The 17,373-nt window shown below is 60.2% G+C and overlaps 1 protein-coding gene across 2 annotated transcripts in view; it reads right to left on the bottom strand.

Moving 5' to 3' along the window:
• GCKR (glucokinase regulator) overlaps positions 1-17,373 on the bottom strand; it is a 67,407-nt gene that overhangs the window by 20,259 nt on the left and 29,775 nt on the right. For both annotated transcript variants that reach the window (XM_075915729.1, XM_075915730.1), the window contains exons 9-12: positions 12,518-12,623; positions 11,657-11,775; positions 11,434-11,532; positions 9,593-9,690 (exon numbers count right to left, since the gene is read on the bottom strand). In XM_075915729.1, coding sequence (XP_075771844.1) covers positions 9,593-9,690; positions 11,434-11,532; positions 11,657-11,775; positions 12,518-12,623 — 422 coding nt within the window. The remainder of the gene's footprint in view (positions 1-9,592; positions 9,691-11,433; positions 11,533-11,656; positions 11,776-12,517; positions 12,624-17,373) is intronic.

The following is a 17,373-nucleotide window of genomic DNA, read 5'->3' as shown; positions in this document are numbered from 1 at the left end:
TCCACTACTCTCCCTTACCTGGGAGCAGAGCTTGGCTGAGGGAGGGGTCAGCAACTGCGGGGCCTATTTCTGTTCTTCTCTCTGCTCATGCATCCGGATCCCTTGCTTTAGCCCTTTGGCCTTCACTCCTGCCCCACTTCTATTGTTATTTGTGCCCTGTAAAGATCTGATGCCCTGGACTCGGTAGATCCTCTCTGTAGGCTGGGGGCCCTCTGATTCCCACCTTCTCCTGCTCTCCAACAGGGCTACTCTCCCTGATCCAAGCGGCCTGAGGGTGTGTCACCTTGTAGGTCAGTTACCAATGGCAACGGATCTCGTGCCTGGAGACGTGCTGGCGTGCAGGGCCGTTTGTGCACCGTCAGTTCCGACTAGTGACTCTGAATCTGTCTTTGCAAGGGGGTGCACCTGTCAACGCCCACAAGGCAGTGTCCATCCTGTCTAACTAGCACGCGGAGCATGGCCTGCACCCAGCAATGGCCCCAATGAGCCGTGGGAGAAGAGTATCCCCACCAGCTAGAGCAGGGCTGGGGGCCACTGACCCAGAGAAAAATCAGTCGGGGGCTGCACCCAAGCAAGAAGCAAAATAACCCCCAAGCCCTCCCTGCCGTGGCCCCCGACTGAGAAGGAGACGGACCCTCCCACATTCCTTGTGCACACCAGAGCCTAGGGCCCAGGCTGCTCCAGCCCCACGGAGGGTGAGAGGAGCGGGGGAGTTTTGGGAGTTCAGGGGGGCTGCATGCAGGGGGCTCAGTGCCCGGATGTTACTGGTTTAATGTGACGGGGGAGGAGGGGAAGTTAGTCTTATCAGGGAACAGCTCAGAACTGGTGCCCTGGCGACCGGCAGACCCCACGCGGAAGACATGGCTGGGTCCAGCCAGACGACAGACAAGGGGCTGTAGAGGGGAGACCCAGCGGGTCCCAGCAAGGGGAGAACATTGGACGGAGGGGAGGAGGGGCCAGCGACCCAGTTACCTGGAAAGAGACACTGGCCGGGGGAGGGGCTGTTGCTGGGGGTATTGGAGGCTCTGCTGGGAGACGGGGGCTGGTTTTTAGGGGATTGAAAGCAGAGCAGGCAGGACTCAGCTGGCTGCAGGGGAGACTCAGACAGGTCTCCCCCATCCCTGTAGAGGTAAGTAACCGCTGCCAGGCTCTCTGCACAGGCACTGCGGGGGAGTGAAACGAGGAGTAACGGTAGTTTGGAATAGGAAGCCTAGTCCGAACTACCTAGTCCCTGCCGCGTGTAGCCGCGTGGCACGGAGTCCGAACTAGCGGACATTTAAAAATGGCGGCGCCCGGCTTTATGCTAATGAAGCCCGGGAAATTCAAATCCCGGGTTTCATTTGCAACTCCAGTTGCCTACATTACCACCCTAGTTCGAACTAGCGGGGTAGTGTAGACATACTATGAGAGTCTTCCAAAACTGATCAAACCTTCGGATCGCTACCCTTCCTGCTTCTCCATGTGGGAACTAATGATAAGGTCAAGAATGGCCTTGAGCGGGTCACTGCAGATTATGTTGCGCTGGGAAGAAGGATCAAGGAATTTGAAGCGCAAGTGGGCTGTGTCTACACTGGGCCACTTATTCCGGAAAAATCAGCCGCTTTTCTGGAATAAGCTGCGAGCTGTCTACACTGGCCCTTGAATTTCTGGAAAAGCAACGATGCTCTACTGTACAAAATCAGCCGCTATTCCGGAAAAACTATTCTGCTCCCGCTCGGGCATAAGTCCTTATTCCGGAACACTGTTCCGGAAAAGGGCCAGTGTAGACACCCAGTAGTCTTTTCCGGAAAAGCCCGCCTACATTGGCCACAGACGCTTTTCCGGAAAAAGGGCTTTTCTGGAAAAGCAGCCTGCCAGTGTAGACACTCCTTTTCCGGAAAAACTGAAAAGGGAATAGTATTCCGTTTTAAGCAGTTCCGGAAATTCATGCCAGTGTAGACACAGCCGTGGTGTTCCCGTCCATCCTTCCAGTTGAAGGAAAAGGTCCGGGCAGGGATGGTCGAACTGAGGAAGTCAATGCGTGGTTGCACAGGTGGTGTCGCAGAGAGGGCTTTGGTTTCTTCCACCATGGGACTCTGTTCCGGACACAAGGATTGTTAGGAAGAGATGGGATCCACCTGACCAAGAGAGGAAGGAGCATCTTCGCGGGCAGGCTTGCAAACCTAGGGAGGAGGCTTTAAACTAGGTTCGTTGGGGGACAGTGACCAAAGCCCTGAGGTAAGTGAGGAAGTCGGACACAGGGAAGAATCACAAGAAGGAACAAGCAACAGAGGAGGACCCCTGATTCAGATGGAGAAGGCAGAGCGATCAACTGGTTATCAAAGGTGTTTGTACACAAATGTGAGACGCCTGGGAGACAAACAGGAAGAATTAGAAGCTCAATCAAAGAACTATGATTTGACTGGAATAACGGAGACTTGGTGGGATGACTCGCATGACTGGAGCACTGTCATGGAAGGGTATAGACTGTTCAGGAAGAACAGGCGGGGGAGAAAAGGAGCAGGAGTTTAAAGGTCTAGCTGGAGAATGCCGGGGGGTTATCAGGAAGGCGAAAGCGCAAATGGAATTGCGACTGGCTAAGGAGGTGAAGGATAACAATAAAAGGTTTCTACAGGCATGTCAACAAGAAGAAGGTGATCAGAGAGGGTGTGCGGCCCCTACTGGATGAAGGAGGTAACCTAGTGACAGATGATGTGGGGAAAGCTGAAGTACTCAATGCTTTCTTTGCCTCTGTATTCACGGACAAGGTCGGCTCCCGGACTAATGCACTAAGCGACGCAAGATGGGATGAAGATGGACAGCCCTTGGTGGGTAAAGAACAGGTTAGGAACTATTTAGAAAAGCTAAACGTACATAAACGCATGGGTCCGGATTTAGTGCATCCGAGGGTACTGAGGGAGTTGGCAAATGTCATTGTGGAGCCTTTGGCCATTATCTTTGAAAAGTCGTGGAGATCGGGAGAAATCCCGGATGACTGGAAAAAGGCAAATGTAGTGCCCATCTTCAAAAAAGGGAAGAAGGACGATCCAGGGAACTATAGGCCGGTCAGTCTTACCTCGGTTCCTGGAAAAATCATGGAAGGGATCCTTAAGGAATCCATATTGAGGCACTTGGATGAGAGGAAAGTGATTAGGAATAGTCAGCATGGATTCACAAAGGGCAAGTCATGCCTGACCAATCTGATTAGCTTCTATGATGAGGTAACTGGCTCGGTGGACATGGGAAAGTCAGTGGATGTTATATACCTTGACTTTAGCAAGGCTTTTGATACGGTCTCCCACAATATTCTTGCCAGCAAGTTAAGGGATTGTGGATTGGATAAATGGACGGTAAGATGGATAGAAAGATGGCTAGAAGGCCGGGCCCAGCAGGTCGTGATCAATGGCTCGATGTCAGGATGGTGGTCGGTTTCTAGCGGAGTGCCCCAAGGTTCGGTTCTAGGACTGGTTTTGTTCAATATCTTTATTAGTGACCTGGATGAGGGGATGGATTGCACCCTCAGCAAGTTTGCAGATGACACTAAGCTGAGGGGAGAGGTAGATACGCTTAAGGGCAGAGATAGGGCTAAAGCGCGGGGGATGGCTCTCGGGCTCTCCTGGGGCCAGGCGAGGGCGTGTGACTACGTCTGCGGGATTGAACGCTGCCTCGTGGAAGGAGGAGTACCGGTAGTTGGGAATAGGATCCTAGTCCGAACTACCTAGTTCGAGCCCCGTGTAGCCGCCCAGCACGGGGTTCGAACCAGTGGGGATTTAAAAATGGCGGCTCCCCGCTTATGCAAATGAAGCCCGGGAAATTCAAATCCCGGGCTTCATTTGCAAGTGCGGTATGCCTACATTACCCCGCTAGTTCGAACTAGGGGGGTAGTGCAGACATACCCTACGATAGATCCAAAAACCCCATTGGGTAAAATGCTGCAGATTTATAGTCAGCCAGGGAAATTGCAGCAGGTCTTAAGCTCAGGAGGCTGGCAAAGCTCACACACGCGTGGAATGAATATACTTATGTAGAATCAGAATTACAATTCCCAGTTCAAGGTACCTTTCAATTAGAGAAATTAAATTATTTAAAGGGTGTCTTAGAGTCCAGTCACCCCTCCCAGATGAATTATTGGCACCTCTGGGATGATCAGGCCTCTAAATTAAGAGATAAATCCATAATGGCTAGCCTAAAGGACTCAAATGAAAAACTGAAAAAACAATTGGCAGAAATAAAGGAGAAATCTGACTCCTCTAAAGTTTGTCCACCTCCATGCGTTCCTACACCAAGCACGCCCAGCGGAATCTACCCATCCATCTCGAAACCACCAGCTCCGCTGCCAGACCCACCTGAAGATCTATTGGATCTGTGGGTCCCCAATTTCCTGGCTCCCCTTCCCACTGACCTGCCCCAGCATCAGCAAATATTGCTTACCGATCATTCAGCTGCACCAGCCCAATTTGAATCCCCCGCACATACTCACACCTCTGCAGGGGCAGTGGGGAATGTCAACCTGGCCAATAAAACTTCGGATTGTGAGCATACTCAGAGTCCAGTCATTCTGAAGCAGTCAGAAGTCTCCTCAAAAATGCTGCGGCGGACATTGGCAAAAGACTTAAAGGACCTGGGGTTTGTTATAACTAAAATAGATCCCGAAAATACCTCAGAGACTATAAGTAATGAAGTAAATAAGGACGTGATTATTGAAGTTGGACCTACAAGTTTCCCTGGACTGTTTAAAGAGAATATTAATCTTTTCCCACTCAGACAATTTCCTAATCCAGCAGGGGGCGCCCCAGCACTTATCCCCGTCCCCTGGACACCTAATGACATCATGAATTTTAGACTTACTCTCCCAAAAATAAGAGAGGATCCTGTGGGCTTGCAAAGAGAGTTGCGCCAGATTTTTGAAGTTTAGCCGCACAGCACGGGGTCCGAACCAGCCGGGATTTAAAAATGGTGCCGGCCGGCTTCATGCAAATGAAGCCCGGGAAATTCAAATCCCGGGCTTCATTTGCAAGTGCAGTTTGCCTACATTACCCCGCTAGTTCGAACTAGTGGGGTAGTGTAGACAGACCCTATGAGAGCCCTTTTAGGAGCCCAGAATGTCTCTCTAGTACGCTGTTCTACTTTAAATCCTGCCACCCTTTTCCCTAACCCTACCGATGGAGAGCCCCATGAGATGGAACCCCACGATTGTTTGGCATTGGTGGACCTCACTTGTACCCCGCGATCTGATCTAAGGGACGTTCCTTTGTCCAATCCTGATTTAGTGTATTACACTGATGGGTCATGTAAAAGGGATGAAAGGGGAAACCTTCTAAGCGGGTATGCTGTTGTTTCTGATCATGCAATAATTGAAGCTCATTCTCTTCCAGGGATAAAAAGTGCACAAGCTGCTGAACTAATTGCTCTCACTCATGCCTGTATTTTAGCTACTGATCAATCTGTTAACATTTATACTGACTCAATGTATGCTTTTAATATCTGTCATTCTGTAGGTCAGATCTGGAAACATCGAGGATTCTTAACATCCTCGGGAAGTGCTATTTCTAATGGATCCCTTGTTAATGACCTCTTGCTTGCTAGTCAATTACCTTTTGCTATTTCTATTATGCATTGCAGTGCTCATACTGATAACACTGATACTGTATCAGTAGGAAACAGACGGGCAGATTTTGCAGCCAAGAATGCAGCTGCCTGTGGACCTCCAGCTCCATTTCAAATCCTGGTTGCTGTTTCTGTTCCCCTGACTCTAAATGATTTATCCCTGTTGCAAGCTAGGGCACCTGAGAAGGAACAACACAATTGGTACAAAGCTGGGTGTCGTATTCAAGATACTAACATTTGGCTTTCACCAGATGGACGACCTGTGGCTCCTTCTACATTGGTGTCCCACTTGGCTACCATTACCCATGGAATAGGACATATGAACAAAAGGGAGGTAGCAGACCAGATTCTGAAGCATTGGTATGCGCCCGGGATTCACCAAGCTGCTGCTAAAATCACCAGCAATTGCACTACTTGCCAAAAGTTCTCTACCCAGGGTGGAGAAAAGACGACTCTGAGTGCTCACACTTGGGCCTAGGGACCCTTCCAATATTTGCAGATTGATTGTATAGAGTTAACCCTTTCCTGGGGGTTCAAGTATTGTCTGGTTATTGTATGTGTGTTCAGTGGTTGGGTGGAAGCTTTCCCTTGCCACCGAGCGGACGCCACTACTGGGTGAAGAAATTAGCTACTGAGGTGGTTCCCAGATCTGGAATCCCTTTAAAAATTGACTCGGATAAGGGAACCCATTTCACGGCCAAATTCCTGCAAGATCTGTGTAGAGCCCTCCACATAGAACAACGATCCCATCCCCCATATCATCCCCAAAGTTCAGGGCATGTTGAAAGGAAAAACCTCGATATCAAACGGAAGTTAAGCAAGATTATCTCTGATACTGGACTCAAGTGGCCGCAGGCATTGCCTCTTCCCTCATGCATATCCGAAATACCCCGAACCGCAAACATGGTCTCACCCCTCGTGAAATCCTATTTGGGAGGCCGATTTTACTTGGATTTGAGCCTCCTGGAAAAATTAATCCTTCCCACTTGTCTGAATGTTATGACGAACTACTTCAATACTGTATACATCTGTCTAAAATTGCTTTCAGTCTCTCCTCTCAGGTTGCACAAGCCTTACCTGTCCCAACTGATGTGCCTTGCCATGATGTGCAACCAGGAAACTGGGTCCTGATAAAATAATTCCGGAGGAAAGACTGCCTATCTCCAAGGTGGAACGGTCCCTTCCAGGTCCTGCTGACTACCAACACGGCTGTGAAGGTAGCCGAGCGAGATTCTTGAACACACGCAAGCTACGTGCGCCGGACCGTTGACCCTCATAAGTTGTGTGAATTTGCCTCTCCCGACATATCGCCTCCTACTGAACCTGTCAGCCCAGAGCCAGAAGAGAACGACTTTCTACCGCTTTCTGAGAAAGAAATTGAATCACTTCTCCTGAACGAGGGATATACATCAACGGAAATCAGAGACCGGGACCTTGTTCACTACGCTCTCACTACAGGCCAGATCCCTGCTGGTCCTACTAGTCACGTTCACATTCCACAAGAATCTGCACCCGACCTTGCCATTGACCCTACCGGCACTTTGTCAGAGGACGGTGGGTTTTCTGAAAGCTGTTTTCCTTCCTCTAGATTTACTTATAACCTCCGTCCGCGCAAGTGCTGAAAGGATTACAATCCCTGCACAATGGCTCAACTCTTGTCCCTCCTTTGTATAGGCCTTATGTGGCTCCAAGGGGGATGGTATTGGGACTAACACCTTTCTGCAGCTGGCAGAAGGTATGGCACGAGCCGCAAACAAAACTAACTGTTGGGTGTGTGCCTGGGCACCACAAAGCGCACATAGTGGATACCCAATAGGTGCCCTTCCGTTAAACAGAACTGGACTAGGAAGTGATGCACTACTGGAACAAAATGACCAAACTGTGTGGTTCAACCAGACTGGGTGCATCCAATTCTCATTCAGTGGTACAAGCCCCCTAGGTAGGAACCTTACAGGTACCACCTTTGTCGGGAAATCAAGCTGCACACACATTATAACAAAGGTGGATGGGACACATGTATGGCATAACGGTTCCACTATGTCTACCGCAAACCTTTGGTGCACCCTATTCAAACCAGAAATAACCATATGGGGAGGGACCACTAGTACAGACCTTTGCAAGGAAGGTAACACCTCTTTGCGAACCGAGCCATGATGATATATCAGTCTGACTCGTGGAACGTGTATAATTATTGGTGGATATGCGGTACATTTGCCTATAAAAGGCTTCCGCAGAATGCCTCAGGGTTTTGTTACCTCGGTCTCGTGACACCAGCTATGAGGATTGTTGACACTTTGCCACCAGGGCATATCAGGAACAAGCGGGATGGGTCTTGGGAGAAAGCATGGACTGGATAGAACAAACTGCCCTTGCAGTAGCTGAAACTACCATTCCATGGGTAGGGCAGGCAAAGACCAATCATGATTGAAAACAATGTCCCTGCTTATGCAGAAATTCATGAATACCACAGAGGGGGCATTAGGTGTGGTACAGGAAAATTTAAATGAATTGCGAATCTTTACCCAGCAAAACAGACTGGCTCTTGACTGTCTACTAGCAGCTCAAGGAGGGGTATGTGGATTAATAGGCCCAGAGTGTTGTGTTAAAGTTTCTGATGTGAGTTCAAACCTAACCACAAGGATAAAGGAAATCCAAACATTGTCTGTCCAGACAAAAACATTTAGAGAGCAGTTGCAAGACTGGAATCCTTTGAATTGGTTGGGAACAGAGTTAAGCGAACTCATGAAGAAACTGGTGGGAGGAATATTGATGTTCCTTGTCTTAATATGCTCTATATACATAATGATCCAGCTAGCCTTATGCTGGATTAAAAGGTGCTTACAAAAGATAGAAAATGTAGCAGAAAGCAAGGTACAACAGATGCTTCTGCTAAACATACAGAACCCTCCCAAGAAAGGCTACAAAGACACTTGCACGTTTGAGGATGAATGGGAAGGGATGCTTAAGATTAATTGTGATCCACAAGTGGATCAAAGGGGGAATGAAGGATAAACTTAACTGTTGTCAGTATGACCTCTGCTGTGACCTGGATGTTAAGTCTGGTCTTTGTAAAGAGGTACGTGCTTGAACACAGGTACACAAAAGGAGGGGACAGGTGAAACTGGTTTGAACCTGTTGTAAGGCCTGCAAAGGGACTGTGAGGGGACAAATGATGATTGGAGGGAATTTGGTGCGAAGGGGCATGACCTGTGTATGCATGCAACTGTAAGTGGTCAGTGAAAGGGGGTAATTACCATGTAAGATAGTACAAAAGACCTTGCCTTGTGTTTGGGCAGTTGCAGAAACTTTGCAGAAACTTTTTCCCGCGTACCCTGGAGGATTTTGCCCTGGAATGCAGTCCTGAGTAAAGCTGGCTGCTTAAGAAGGGTGTCTGGAATTGATTTGGTCGGGTTTGGGCCCCCAGCCGAACCCTCGGATTAAATTCTCCGCCAGTCTCTATCACACGGTAGCGCTTTCCATTCAGCCCCTTTACCGTGCTTGCATCTGGAGTTGGGTGTTGCTACTAAGGACCCGGGATTGGTTGGCTGCTGTGGCCTCAGGACTCAGCGCCTAGTTCCCAGGGCAGTGTCGAGCGCTGTGCTTCCCAACTCCAGGCCAAACGCGGGGGAGTTCTACCTGAGGGAGGGGATTTGCCAAGTGAGCTCTTCCCTGCTTTTTTCTTGGAATTACTTGGGTGGTGGCAGCGGATTCCCCCAAATCCGGGTGTTCGGAATCTGGGGGGAAGTTTTTGTGCCAGAGCCTGTAGAGGGGCAAGGTTTTGGGGTGCTCTTGTGGGCCCCACTTCTGCATTGGTTGTGGCGGCCTGGGGAGCAGCCATGACAGGTTGGAACGTGAGCCCTGAGGGATCCTGGCGACTTGCTGCTGCGATTCCACGAGCCGCCGAGTGGCCAAGCTAGTGGCTCTTTCTCCACACGGGTGCCAGGGCGGCGCTGAGACCGGATCGCCCTGGGCAAGAGCGTCAGTGCAGCGCGGCCAGGCCCCTTACCTGCCCCGAAGGTGGGGATGCACTCGGCCCCGTCCATGACAGCAAGGATGCCCAGCGTGTGCCAGCCCACCATGTACACACAGGCCTTCTTCTGCAAGCTGGGGAGCACAGCACAGGGGTTAGAGCATGGGGCAGAGCCCGGCCTGGGACGTGCCCAGGGGAGAGCAGCACGGGGGTTACGGGGGTCACTGGGGGGAGGGGGAGGGGCAGAGCCCGGCACGGGGGTTACGGGGGTCGCTGGGGGGAGGGGCAGAGCCCGGCACGGAGGTTACGGGGGTCGCTGGGGGGAGGGGCAAAGCCCGGCACGGGGGTTACGGGGGTCACTGGGGGGAGGGACAGAGCCCAGCACGGGGGTCGCTGGGGGGAGGGGCAGAGCCCGGCACGGGGGTTACGGGGGTCACTGGGGGGAGGGACAGAGCCCGGCACGGGGGTTACGGGGCTCGCTGGGGGGAGGGGCAAAGCCCGGAACGGGGGTTACAGGGGTCGCTGAGGGGAGGGGCAGAGCCCGGCACGGGGGTTACAGGGGTCGCTGGGGGGAGGGGCAGAGCCCGGCACGGGGGTTACGGGGGTCGCTGGGGGGAGGGGCAGAGCCCGGCACGGGGGTTACGGGGGTCGCTGGGGGGAGGGGCAGAGCCCGGCACGGGGGTTACGGGGGTCGCTGAGGGGAGGGGCAGAGCCCGGCACGGGGGTTACAGGGGTCGCTGGGGGGAGGGGCAGAGCCCGGCACGGGGGTTACGGGGGTCACTGGGGGGAGGGGCAGAGCCCGGCACGGGGGTTACGGGGGTTGCTGGGGGGAGGGGCAGAGCCCGGCACGGGGGTTACGGGGGTCGCTGAGGGGAGGGGCAGAGCCCGGCACGGGGGTTACGGGGGTCGCTGGGGGGAGGGGCAGAGCCCGGCACGGAGGTTACGGGGGTCACTGGGGGGAGGGGCAGAGCCCGGCACGGGGGTTACGGGGCTCGCTGGGGGGAGGGGCAAAGCCCGGCACGGGGGTTATGGGGGTTGCTGGGGGGAGGGGCAGAGCCCGGCACGGGGGTTACGGGGCTCGCTGGGGGGAGGGGCAAAGCCCGGCACGGGGTTATGGGGGTCGCTGGGGGGGAGGGACAGAGCCCGGCACGGGGGTTACGGGGGTCATTGGGGGGAGGGGCAGAGCCCGGCACAGGGGTTACGGGGGTCGCTGGGGGGAGGGGCAGAGCCTGGCACGGGGGTCGCTGGGGGGCGGGGCAGAGCCCGGCACGGGGGTTATGGGGGTCGCTGGGGGGAGGGGCAGAGCCCGGCATGGAGTTAGGGGGGTCGCTGGGGGGAGGGGCAGAGCCTGGCACGGGGGTTACGGGGGTCGCTGGGGGGAGGAGCAGAGACCGGCACGGGGGTCGCTGGGGGGAGGGGCAGAGCCCGGCACGGGGGTCGCTGGGGGGAGGGGCAGAGCCCGGCACGGGGGTTACGGGGGTCGCTGGGGGGAGGGGCAGAGACCGGCATGGGGGTCGCTGGGGGGAGGGGCAGAGCCTGGCACGGGGGTCGCTGGGGGGCGGGGCAGAGCCCGGCACGGGGGTTACGGGGGTCGCTGGGGGGAGGGGCAGAGCCTGGCACGGGGGTCGCTGGGGGGCGGGGCAGAGCCCGGCACGGGGGTTACGGGGGTCGCTGGGGGGAGGGGCAGAGCCTGGCACGGGGGTCGCTGGGGGGCGGGGCAGAGCCCGGCACGGGGTTAGGGGGCTCGGGGGGGCGGAATGCAGTTCAGGAGGTGTTCACTGGCTGTTTCCCCGAGGCCCAGTGCCCACCTCTGCCCCCTCCCCACCTCCGCTCTCCCCAGCCCCCAGCCCCAGCAGACAGAGGCGCCCGCCCCTCACCTGGTGCCCGCTTGCTGCACCAGGGCTGCGATCTTCTTGCTCTGGGCGTAGGTGACTTGGTGCGCCCGCTCGTACGTGCGCAGGGTCTCCAGGAGGCGCCTGGAGGCAGGAGGTGAAGGAGGCTCGTGGGGTCCGGCGCCGCAGTGGCCCAGCTGGGTGGCTGGTCTCATGGGGCGTCCAGCCTGGGGCATGGAGCCAGCTCGCTCGGCCCCTGGAGACTTACTTGTGGGAGGGCTCCGTGTCCTGGGGGCCCACCCTGTGCACTGCCAGCAGCAGTGTCTCCAGCAGGACCTTGGCGGCGCTCCCTCCCTTCAGCCGCGAGGAGCCGGTGATGGCTTCTGGCTGGGGGAGGGGGAGAGAATGAATGACACGGGCACGGGGCTTCCAGCCTGACCCCTCGCCTCTGGCCAGTGTGTCCGGGGGCATTACCCCCTCCCTTGCTGGGGCCTGGGCCCGACCCGCCAGGCAGCCCATCCTGGGCAGGTGCTCCACAGACGCAGCGCAACGCACGGCTGGGCATGGCCACAGGCTCAGCAAGTCCAGACCTGTGTCCCTGCAAGCGGGGCGCTTGTGCCACTGCCCAGGCCACTTTCTGGCCCACCCCGCTGAGGAGCAGAGCGCCCACAGCTGGCTTCGGGTTTGCACTGGTGGTGCACAGTCGCGCGTAAAACATTATTCTGCACATGGATGGGAAAGCTGAAGAGGGATGTTGGTCAAGGCTTCAGGCAGGAGCAAGAGCGCCACCTAGAGTGTCCCTGCCGGCATCGGTCTGCCCTGCGCTGGAAACTTCCACGGGTGGGGGTCCAAAGTGCCCCGGGACGTGCCCCAGAGCTGACCCACAGCTGCCGCTAGAGAGTCTCCCGACGGCCCCACCTCCCTCTGCCTGGCTGTGGGGAAGTCCTGCCCCATGCGGAGAACAGCGGCTCGGCTGCCGGGCCCTCCCCCGCTCCGCCGGCCCTCGTCCCGCTGGCCCGGGGTCCCCACTCTCCTCCAGAACAGGGCCCTTCACAGAGCAGCAGCGCAGCCTGCGGGGCTCCGGGAGGCAGGCTGGAGCAGACCCAGAGCCGGCGGGATGGTCACTTACCCCCACAGCAGGGTTGAGGACGAAGGCTTTGTGCGACTCCTGCAGTGTCTGCATTCGCTCAGCCACCTGCCGGAAGGTGGAGTGCCAGCCCTCGATCGCGTCGCTCCTGCAAGAGAGCCCTGAGCACGTGGGAGCGCGGCCGACGGGCCTGCCAGCCCCGGGGGAGGGTACCGGCCGACGGGCCTGCCAGCCCCGGGGGAGGGTACCGGCCGACGGGCCTGCCAGCCCCGGGGGAGGGTACCCGGCCGACGGGCCTGCCAGCCCCGGGGGAGGGTACCCGGCCGACGGGCCTGCCAGCCCCGGGGGAGGGTACCCGGCCGACGGGCCTGCCAGCCCCGGGGGAGGGTACCCGGCCGACGGGCCTGCCAGCCCCGGGGGAGGGTACCCGGCCGACGGGCCTGCCAGCCCCGGGGGAGGGTACCCGGCCGACGGGCCTGCCCACCCCACCTGGCCTGACAGCCCCGGGGGAGGGTACCCGGCCGACGGGCCTGCCAGCCCCGGGGGAGGGTACCGGCCGATGGGCCTGCCAGCCCCGGGGGAGGGTACCCGGCCGACGGGCCTGCCAGCCCCGGGGGAGGGTACCCGGCCGACGGGCCTGACAGCCCCGGGGGAGGGTACCGGCCGACGGGCCTGACAGCCCCGGGGGAGGGTACCGGCCGACGGGCCTGCCCACCCCACCCGGCCTGACAGCCCCGGGGGAGGGTACCCGACCGACGGGCCTGCCCACCCCACCCGGCCTGACAGCCCCGGGGGAGGGTACCCGACCGACGGGCCTGCCCACCCCACCTGGCCTGCCAGCCCCGGGGGAGGGTACCCGACCGACGGGCCTGCCCACCCCACCCGGCCTGACAGCCCCGGGGGAGGGTACCGGCCGACAGGCCTGCCCACCCCACCTGGCCTGACAGCCCCGGGGGAGGGTACCCGGCCGACGGGCCTGCCAGCCCCGGGGGAGGGTACCGGCCGACGGGCCTGCCCACCCCACCCGGCCTGACAGCCCCGGGGGAGGGTACCCGACCGACGGGCCTGCCCACCCCACCTGGCCTGACAGCCCCGGGGGAGGGTACCCGGCCGACGGGCCTGCCAGCCCCGGGGGAGGGTACCGGCCGACGGGCCTGCCCACCCCACCCGGCCTGACAGCCCCGGGGGAGGGTACCCGACCGACGGGCCTGCCCACCCCACCTGGCCTGACAGCCCCGGGGGAGGGTACCCGGCCGACGGGCCTGCCAGCCCCGGGGGAGGGTACCCGGCCGACGGGCCTGCCAGCCCCGGGGGAGGGTACCCGGCCGACGGGCCTGCCAGCCCCGGGGGAGGGTACCCGGCCGACGGGCCTGCCAGCCCCGGGGGAGGGTACCCGGCCGACGGGCCTGCCAGCCCCGGGGGAGGGTACCCGGCCGACAGGCCTGCCCACCCCACCTGGCCTGACAGCCCCGGGGGAGGGTACCGGCCGACGGGCCTGCCCACCCCACCTGGCCTGACAGCCCCGGGGGAGGGTACCGGCCGACGGGCCTGCCCACCCCACCCGGCCTGACAGCCCCGGGGGAGGGTACCCGGCCGACGGGCCTGCCCACCCCACCCGGCCTGACAGCCCCGGGGGAGGGTACCCGGCCGACGGGCCTGCCCACCCCACCTGGCCTGACAGCCCCGGGGGAGGGTACCCGGCCGACGGGCCTGCCCACCCCACCTGGCCTGCCAGCCCCGGGGGAGGGTACCCGGCCGACGGGCCTGCCAGCCCCGGGGGAGGGTACCCGGCCGACAGGCCTGCCCACCCCACCTGGGCTGACAGCCCCGGGGGAGGGTACCCGGCGACGGGCCCTGCCCACCCCACCTGGCCTGCCAGCCCCGGGGGAGGGTACCCGGCCGACAGGCCTGCCCACCCCACCCGGCCTGACAGCCCCGGGGAGGGTACCCGGCCGACGGGCCTGACAGCCCCGGGGAGGGTACCCGGCCGACGGGCCTGCCCACCCCACCTGGGCTGACAGCCCCGGGGGAGGGTACCCGGCCGACGGGCCTGCCCACCCCACCCGGCCTGACAGCCCCGGGGGAGGGTACCCGGCCGACGGGCCTGCCCACCCCACCTGGCCTGACAGCCCCGGGGGAGGGTACCCGGCCGACGGGCCTGCCCACCCCACCTGGCCTGACAGCCCCGGGGGAGGGTACCCGGCCGACAGGCCTGCCCACCCCACCTGGCCTGACAGCCCCGGGGGAGGGTACCCGGCCGACAGGCCTGCCCACCCCACCTGGCCTGACAGCCCCGGGGGAGGGTACCCGGCCGACGGGCCTGCCCACCCCACCCGGCCTGACAGCCCCGGGGGAGGGTACCCGGCCGACGGGCCTGCCCACCCCACCCGGCCTGACAGCCCCGGGGGAGGGTACCCGGCCGACGGGCCTGCCCACCCCACCTGGCCTGACAGCCCCGGGGGAGGGTACCCGGCCGACGGGCCTGCCCACCCCACCTGGCCTGACAGCCCCGGGGGAGGGTACCCGCTTGCGGGGGAGTGAGCTTGCCCGACTGCTTGCATTTTGATTCTGATTCCAGGTGACTCCAGTTGGGATCGTGTGCGTGGGAGTGGTTGAGCCTTTGATCCCTTGATTGCCTTTGATCAGCCTCCCCCGTGTGGCTAGCGAGGGGCAGGCCTGACCGGGCCAGCAGGCTTTAAAAGCCAGAGGCAGAGCGACCGGGGCTGCAGGTAAAGGAGTTGGACAGAGGGAGGCCTACGATGGTCAGGAAGACCCGCAACACCTGTGCCAGCCCCGCGTCTGCCTCCGCCACCTGCGCCTGTACCAGACAGACCAGAGGTGCCTCTGCCCAGACCTGGCGAGGTGTTGCAGGCAATGTGGCTTGCAATTCCCACTTTTGGAAATCCAGGCTGGGGGGCATCCAGTGTGAAAGGTGCCTGCTGGGGGCAGCTCTCAGGCAGCAGGTGGGAGAGCGACAGGAGGAGCTGGCTGGGCTGGGGAGCATCCGAACCCAGGAGCAGTTCCTGGACAGTGTCCATGTGGAGACAGCCGAGGGAGCTGTCCCAGAACACAGGACTGCGGACACACCGCGGGTGGAGACGGCTCAGGGGGACACTGGCAGCTGGTCACTTCTGGCAGCAGGCCCTGCTCCACCCCGCTCCCAGCCTCCCGCCGTGGTACTGGGGAACCGTTATGCCGTTCTGGATACGGGAGAGAAGGACTCACCCCCTACAGCAGGGGAGGAGCCTCGTGCCCCAAGGCCGGGAGGTCTGCAGCCACCCCGGTGAGGAGGAAACGTAGGGGCGTGGTGGTCGGAGACTCTCTTCTGAGGGGGATGGAGGCGCCCGTCTGTCGCCCTGACATGTCATCTCGGGAGGTGCTGCCTGCCGGGGGCCCGTGTCCGGGACGTTCCGGAGGCATTGGTGAGGATTGTCCGGCCCTCTGACTACTGCCCCTTGCTACTCCGCACGTGGGCGCTCACGATACCGCAGGGGGTGGCACTGAGCGGAGCCAGAGTGGCTCTGGGGGTGCGGGGGAGGGCACAGGTGGCGTTCTCGGTCCTCCTGTCAGAGGTCGGGGGCCAGGCAGACACGGGGACATCCTGGAGGGGAATGCCTGGCTGCAAGATGGGGTTGCCAGGAGGGCTTTGGCTGCTCCGAGAAGGGCTGCTAGGCAGGATGGGTTCACCTGTCGAGGAAGGGGGCGACCGACCGTGTTTGGACGCAGACTGGCTAACCTAGTGAGGAGGCTTTAAACTAGGCTGGACGGGGCAGGCGACCAAAGCCCACAGGTAAGTGAGGAACCTGGACACTGGGAGATGGGCCGGAAATGTGGGGGGAGCGTGGGCTAGAATGGCAGAGAAAACGGAGGGACAAGGCAGAACTGGGGGGCAAAATCAACTCAGTATCTTAGATCAGCAGTGTGCAACCTGCGGGGGGTCGCGGCTATCTTCCGGGGGGGGGTCGCGCCTATCTTCCGGGGGGGGGTGGGGGTGTTGCGCCTATTTTCTGGGGGGGGTCGCGGCTATCTTCCGGGGGGGGGGGTCGCGGCTATCTTCCGGGGGGGGTGTCGCGGCCTATTTTCCGGGGGGGGGGTCGTGGCTATCTTCCGGGGTGGGGGTGGGGTGTCGTGCCTATTTTCCGGGGGGGGGGTCGTGGCTATCTTCCGGGGTGGGGGTGCGGGTGTCGCGCCTATTTTCTGGGGGGGGTCGCGGCTATCTTCCAGGGGGGGGTGGCGCGCCTATTTTCTGGGGGGGGTCGCGGCTATCTTCCAGGGGGGGTGGGGGTGTCGCGCCTATTTTCCGGGGGGGGTCGCGGCTATCTTCCAGGGGGGGGGGGGGTGTCGCGCCTATTTTCCGGGGGGGGGTCGCGGCTATCTTCCGGGGTGGGGGTGGGGGTGTTGCGCCTATTTTCCGGGGGGGGTCGCGGCTATCTTCCAGGGGTGGGGGTGGGGGTGTCGCGCCTATTTTCCGGGGGGGGGTCGCGGCTATCTTCCAGGGGTGGGGGTGGGGGTGTCGCGCCTATTTTCCGGGGGGGGTCGCGGCTATCTTCCAGGGGTGGGGGTGGGGGTGTCGCGCCTATTTTCCGGGGGGGGTCGCGGCTATCTTCCAGGGGTGGGGGTGGGGGTGTCGCGCCTATTTTCCGGGGGGGGTCGCGGCTATCTTCCAGGGGTGGGGGTGGGGGTGTCGCGCCTATTTTCCGGCGGGGGGGGTCGCGGCTATCTTCCCGGGGTGGGGGTGGGGGTGTCGCGCCTATTTTCCGGGGGGGGGGGTCGCGGCTATCTTCCAGGGGTGGGGGTGGGGGTGTCGCGCCTATTTTCCGGGGGCGGTCGTGGCTATCTTCCGGGGTGGGGGTGGGGGTGTTGCACCTATTTTTCGGGGGGGGGGGTCGCGGCTATCT

The sequence above is a fragment of the Pelodiscus sinensis genome, unplaced genomic scaffold (genome assembly GCF_049634645.1).
Source record: "Pelodiscus sinensis isolate JC-2024 unplaced genomic scaffold, ASM4963464v1 ctg89, whole genome shotgun sequence".
In the NCBI taxonomy this organism is placed as follows: domain Eukaryota; kingdom Metazoa; phylum Chordata; order Testudines; family Trionychidae; genus Pelodiscus; species Pelodiscus sinensis.
The sequence above is the reverse complement of the archived record's forward strand: the minus strand, read 5'-3'. Positions and strand labels throughout refer to the sequence as shown.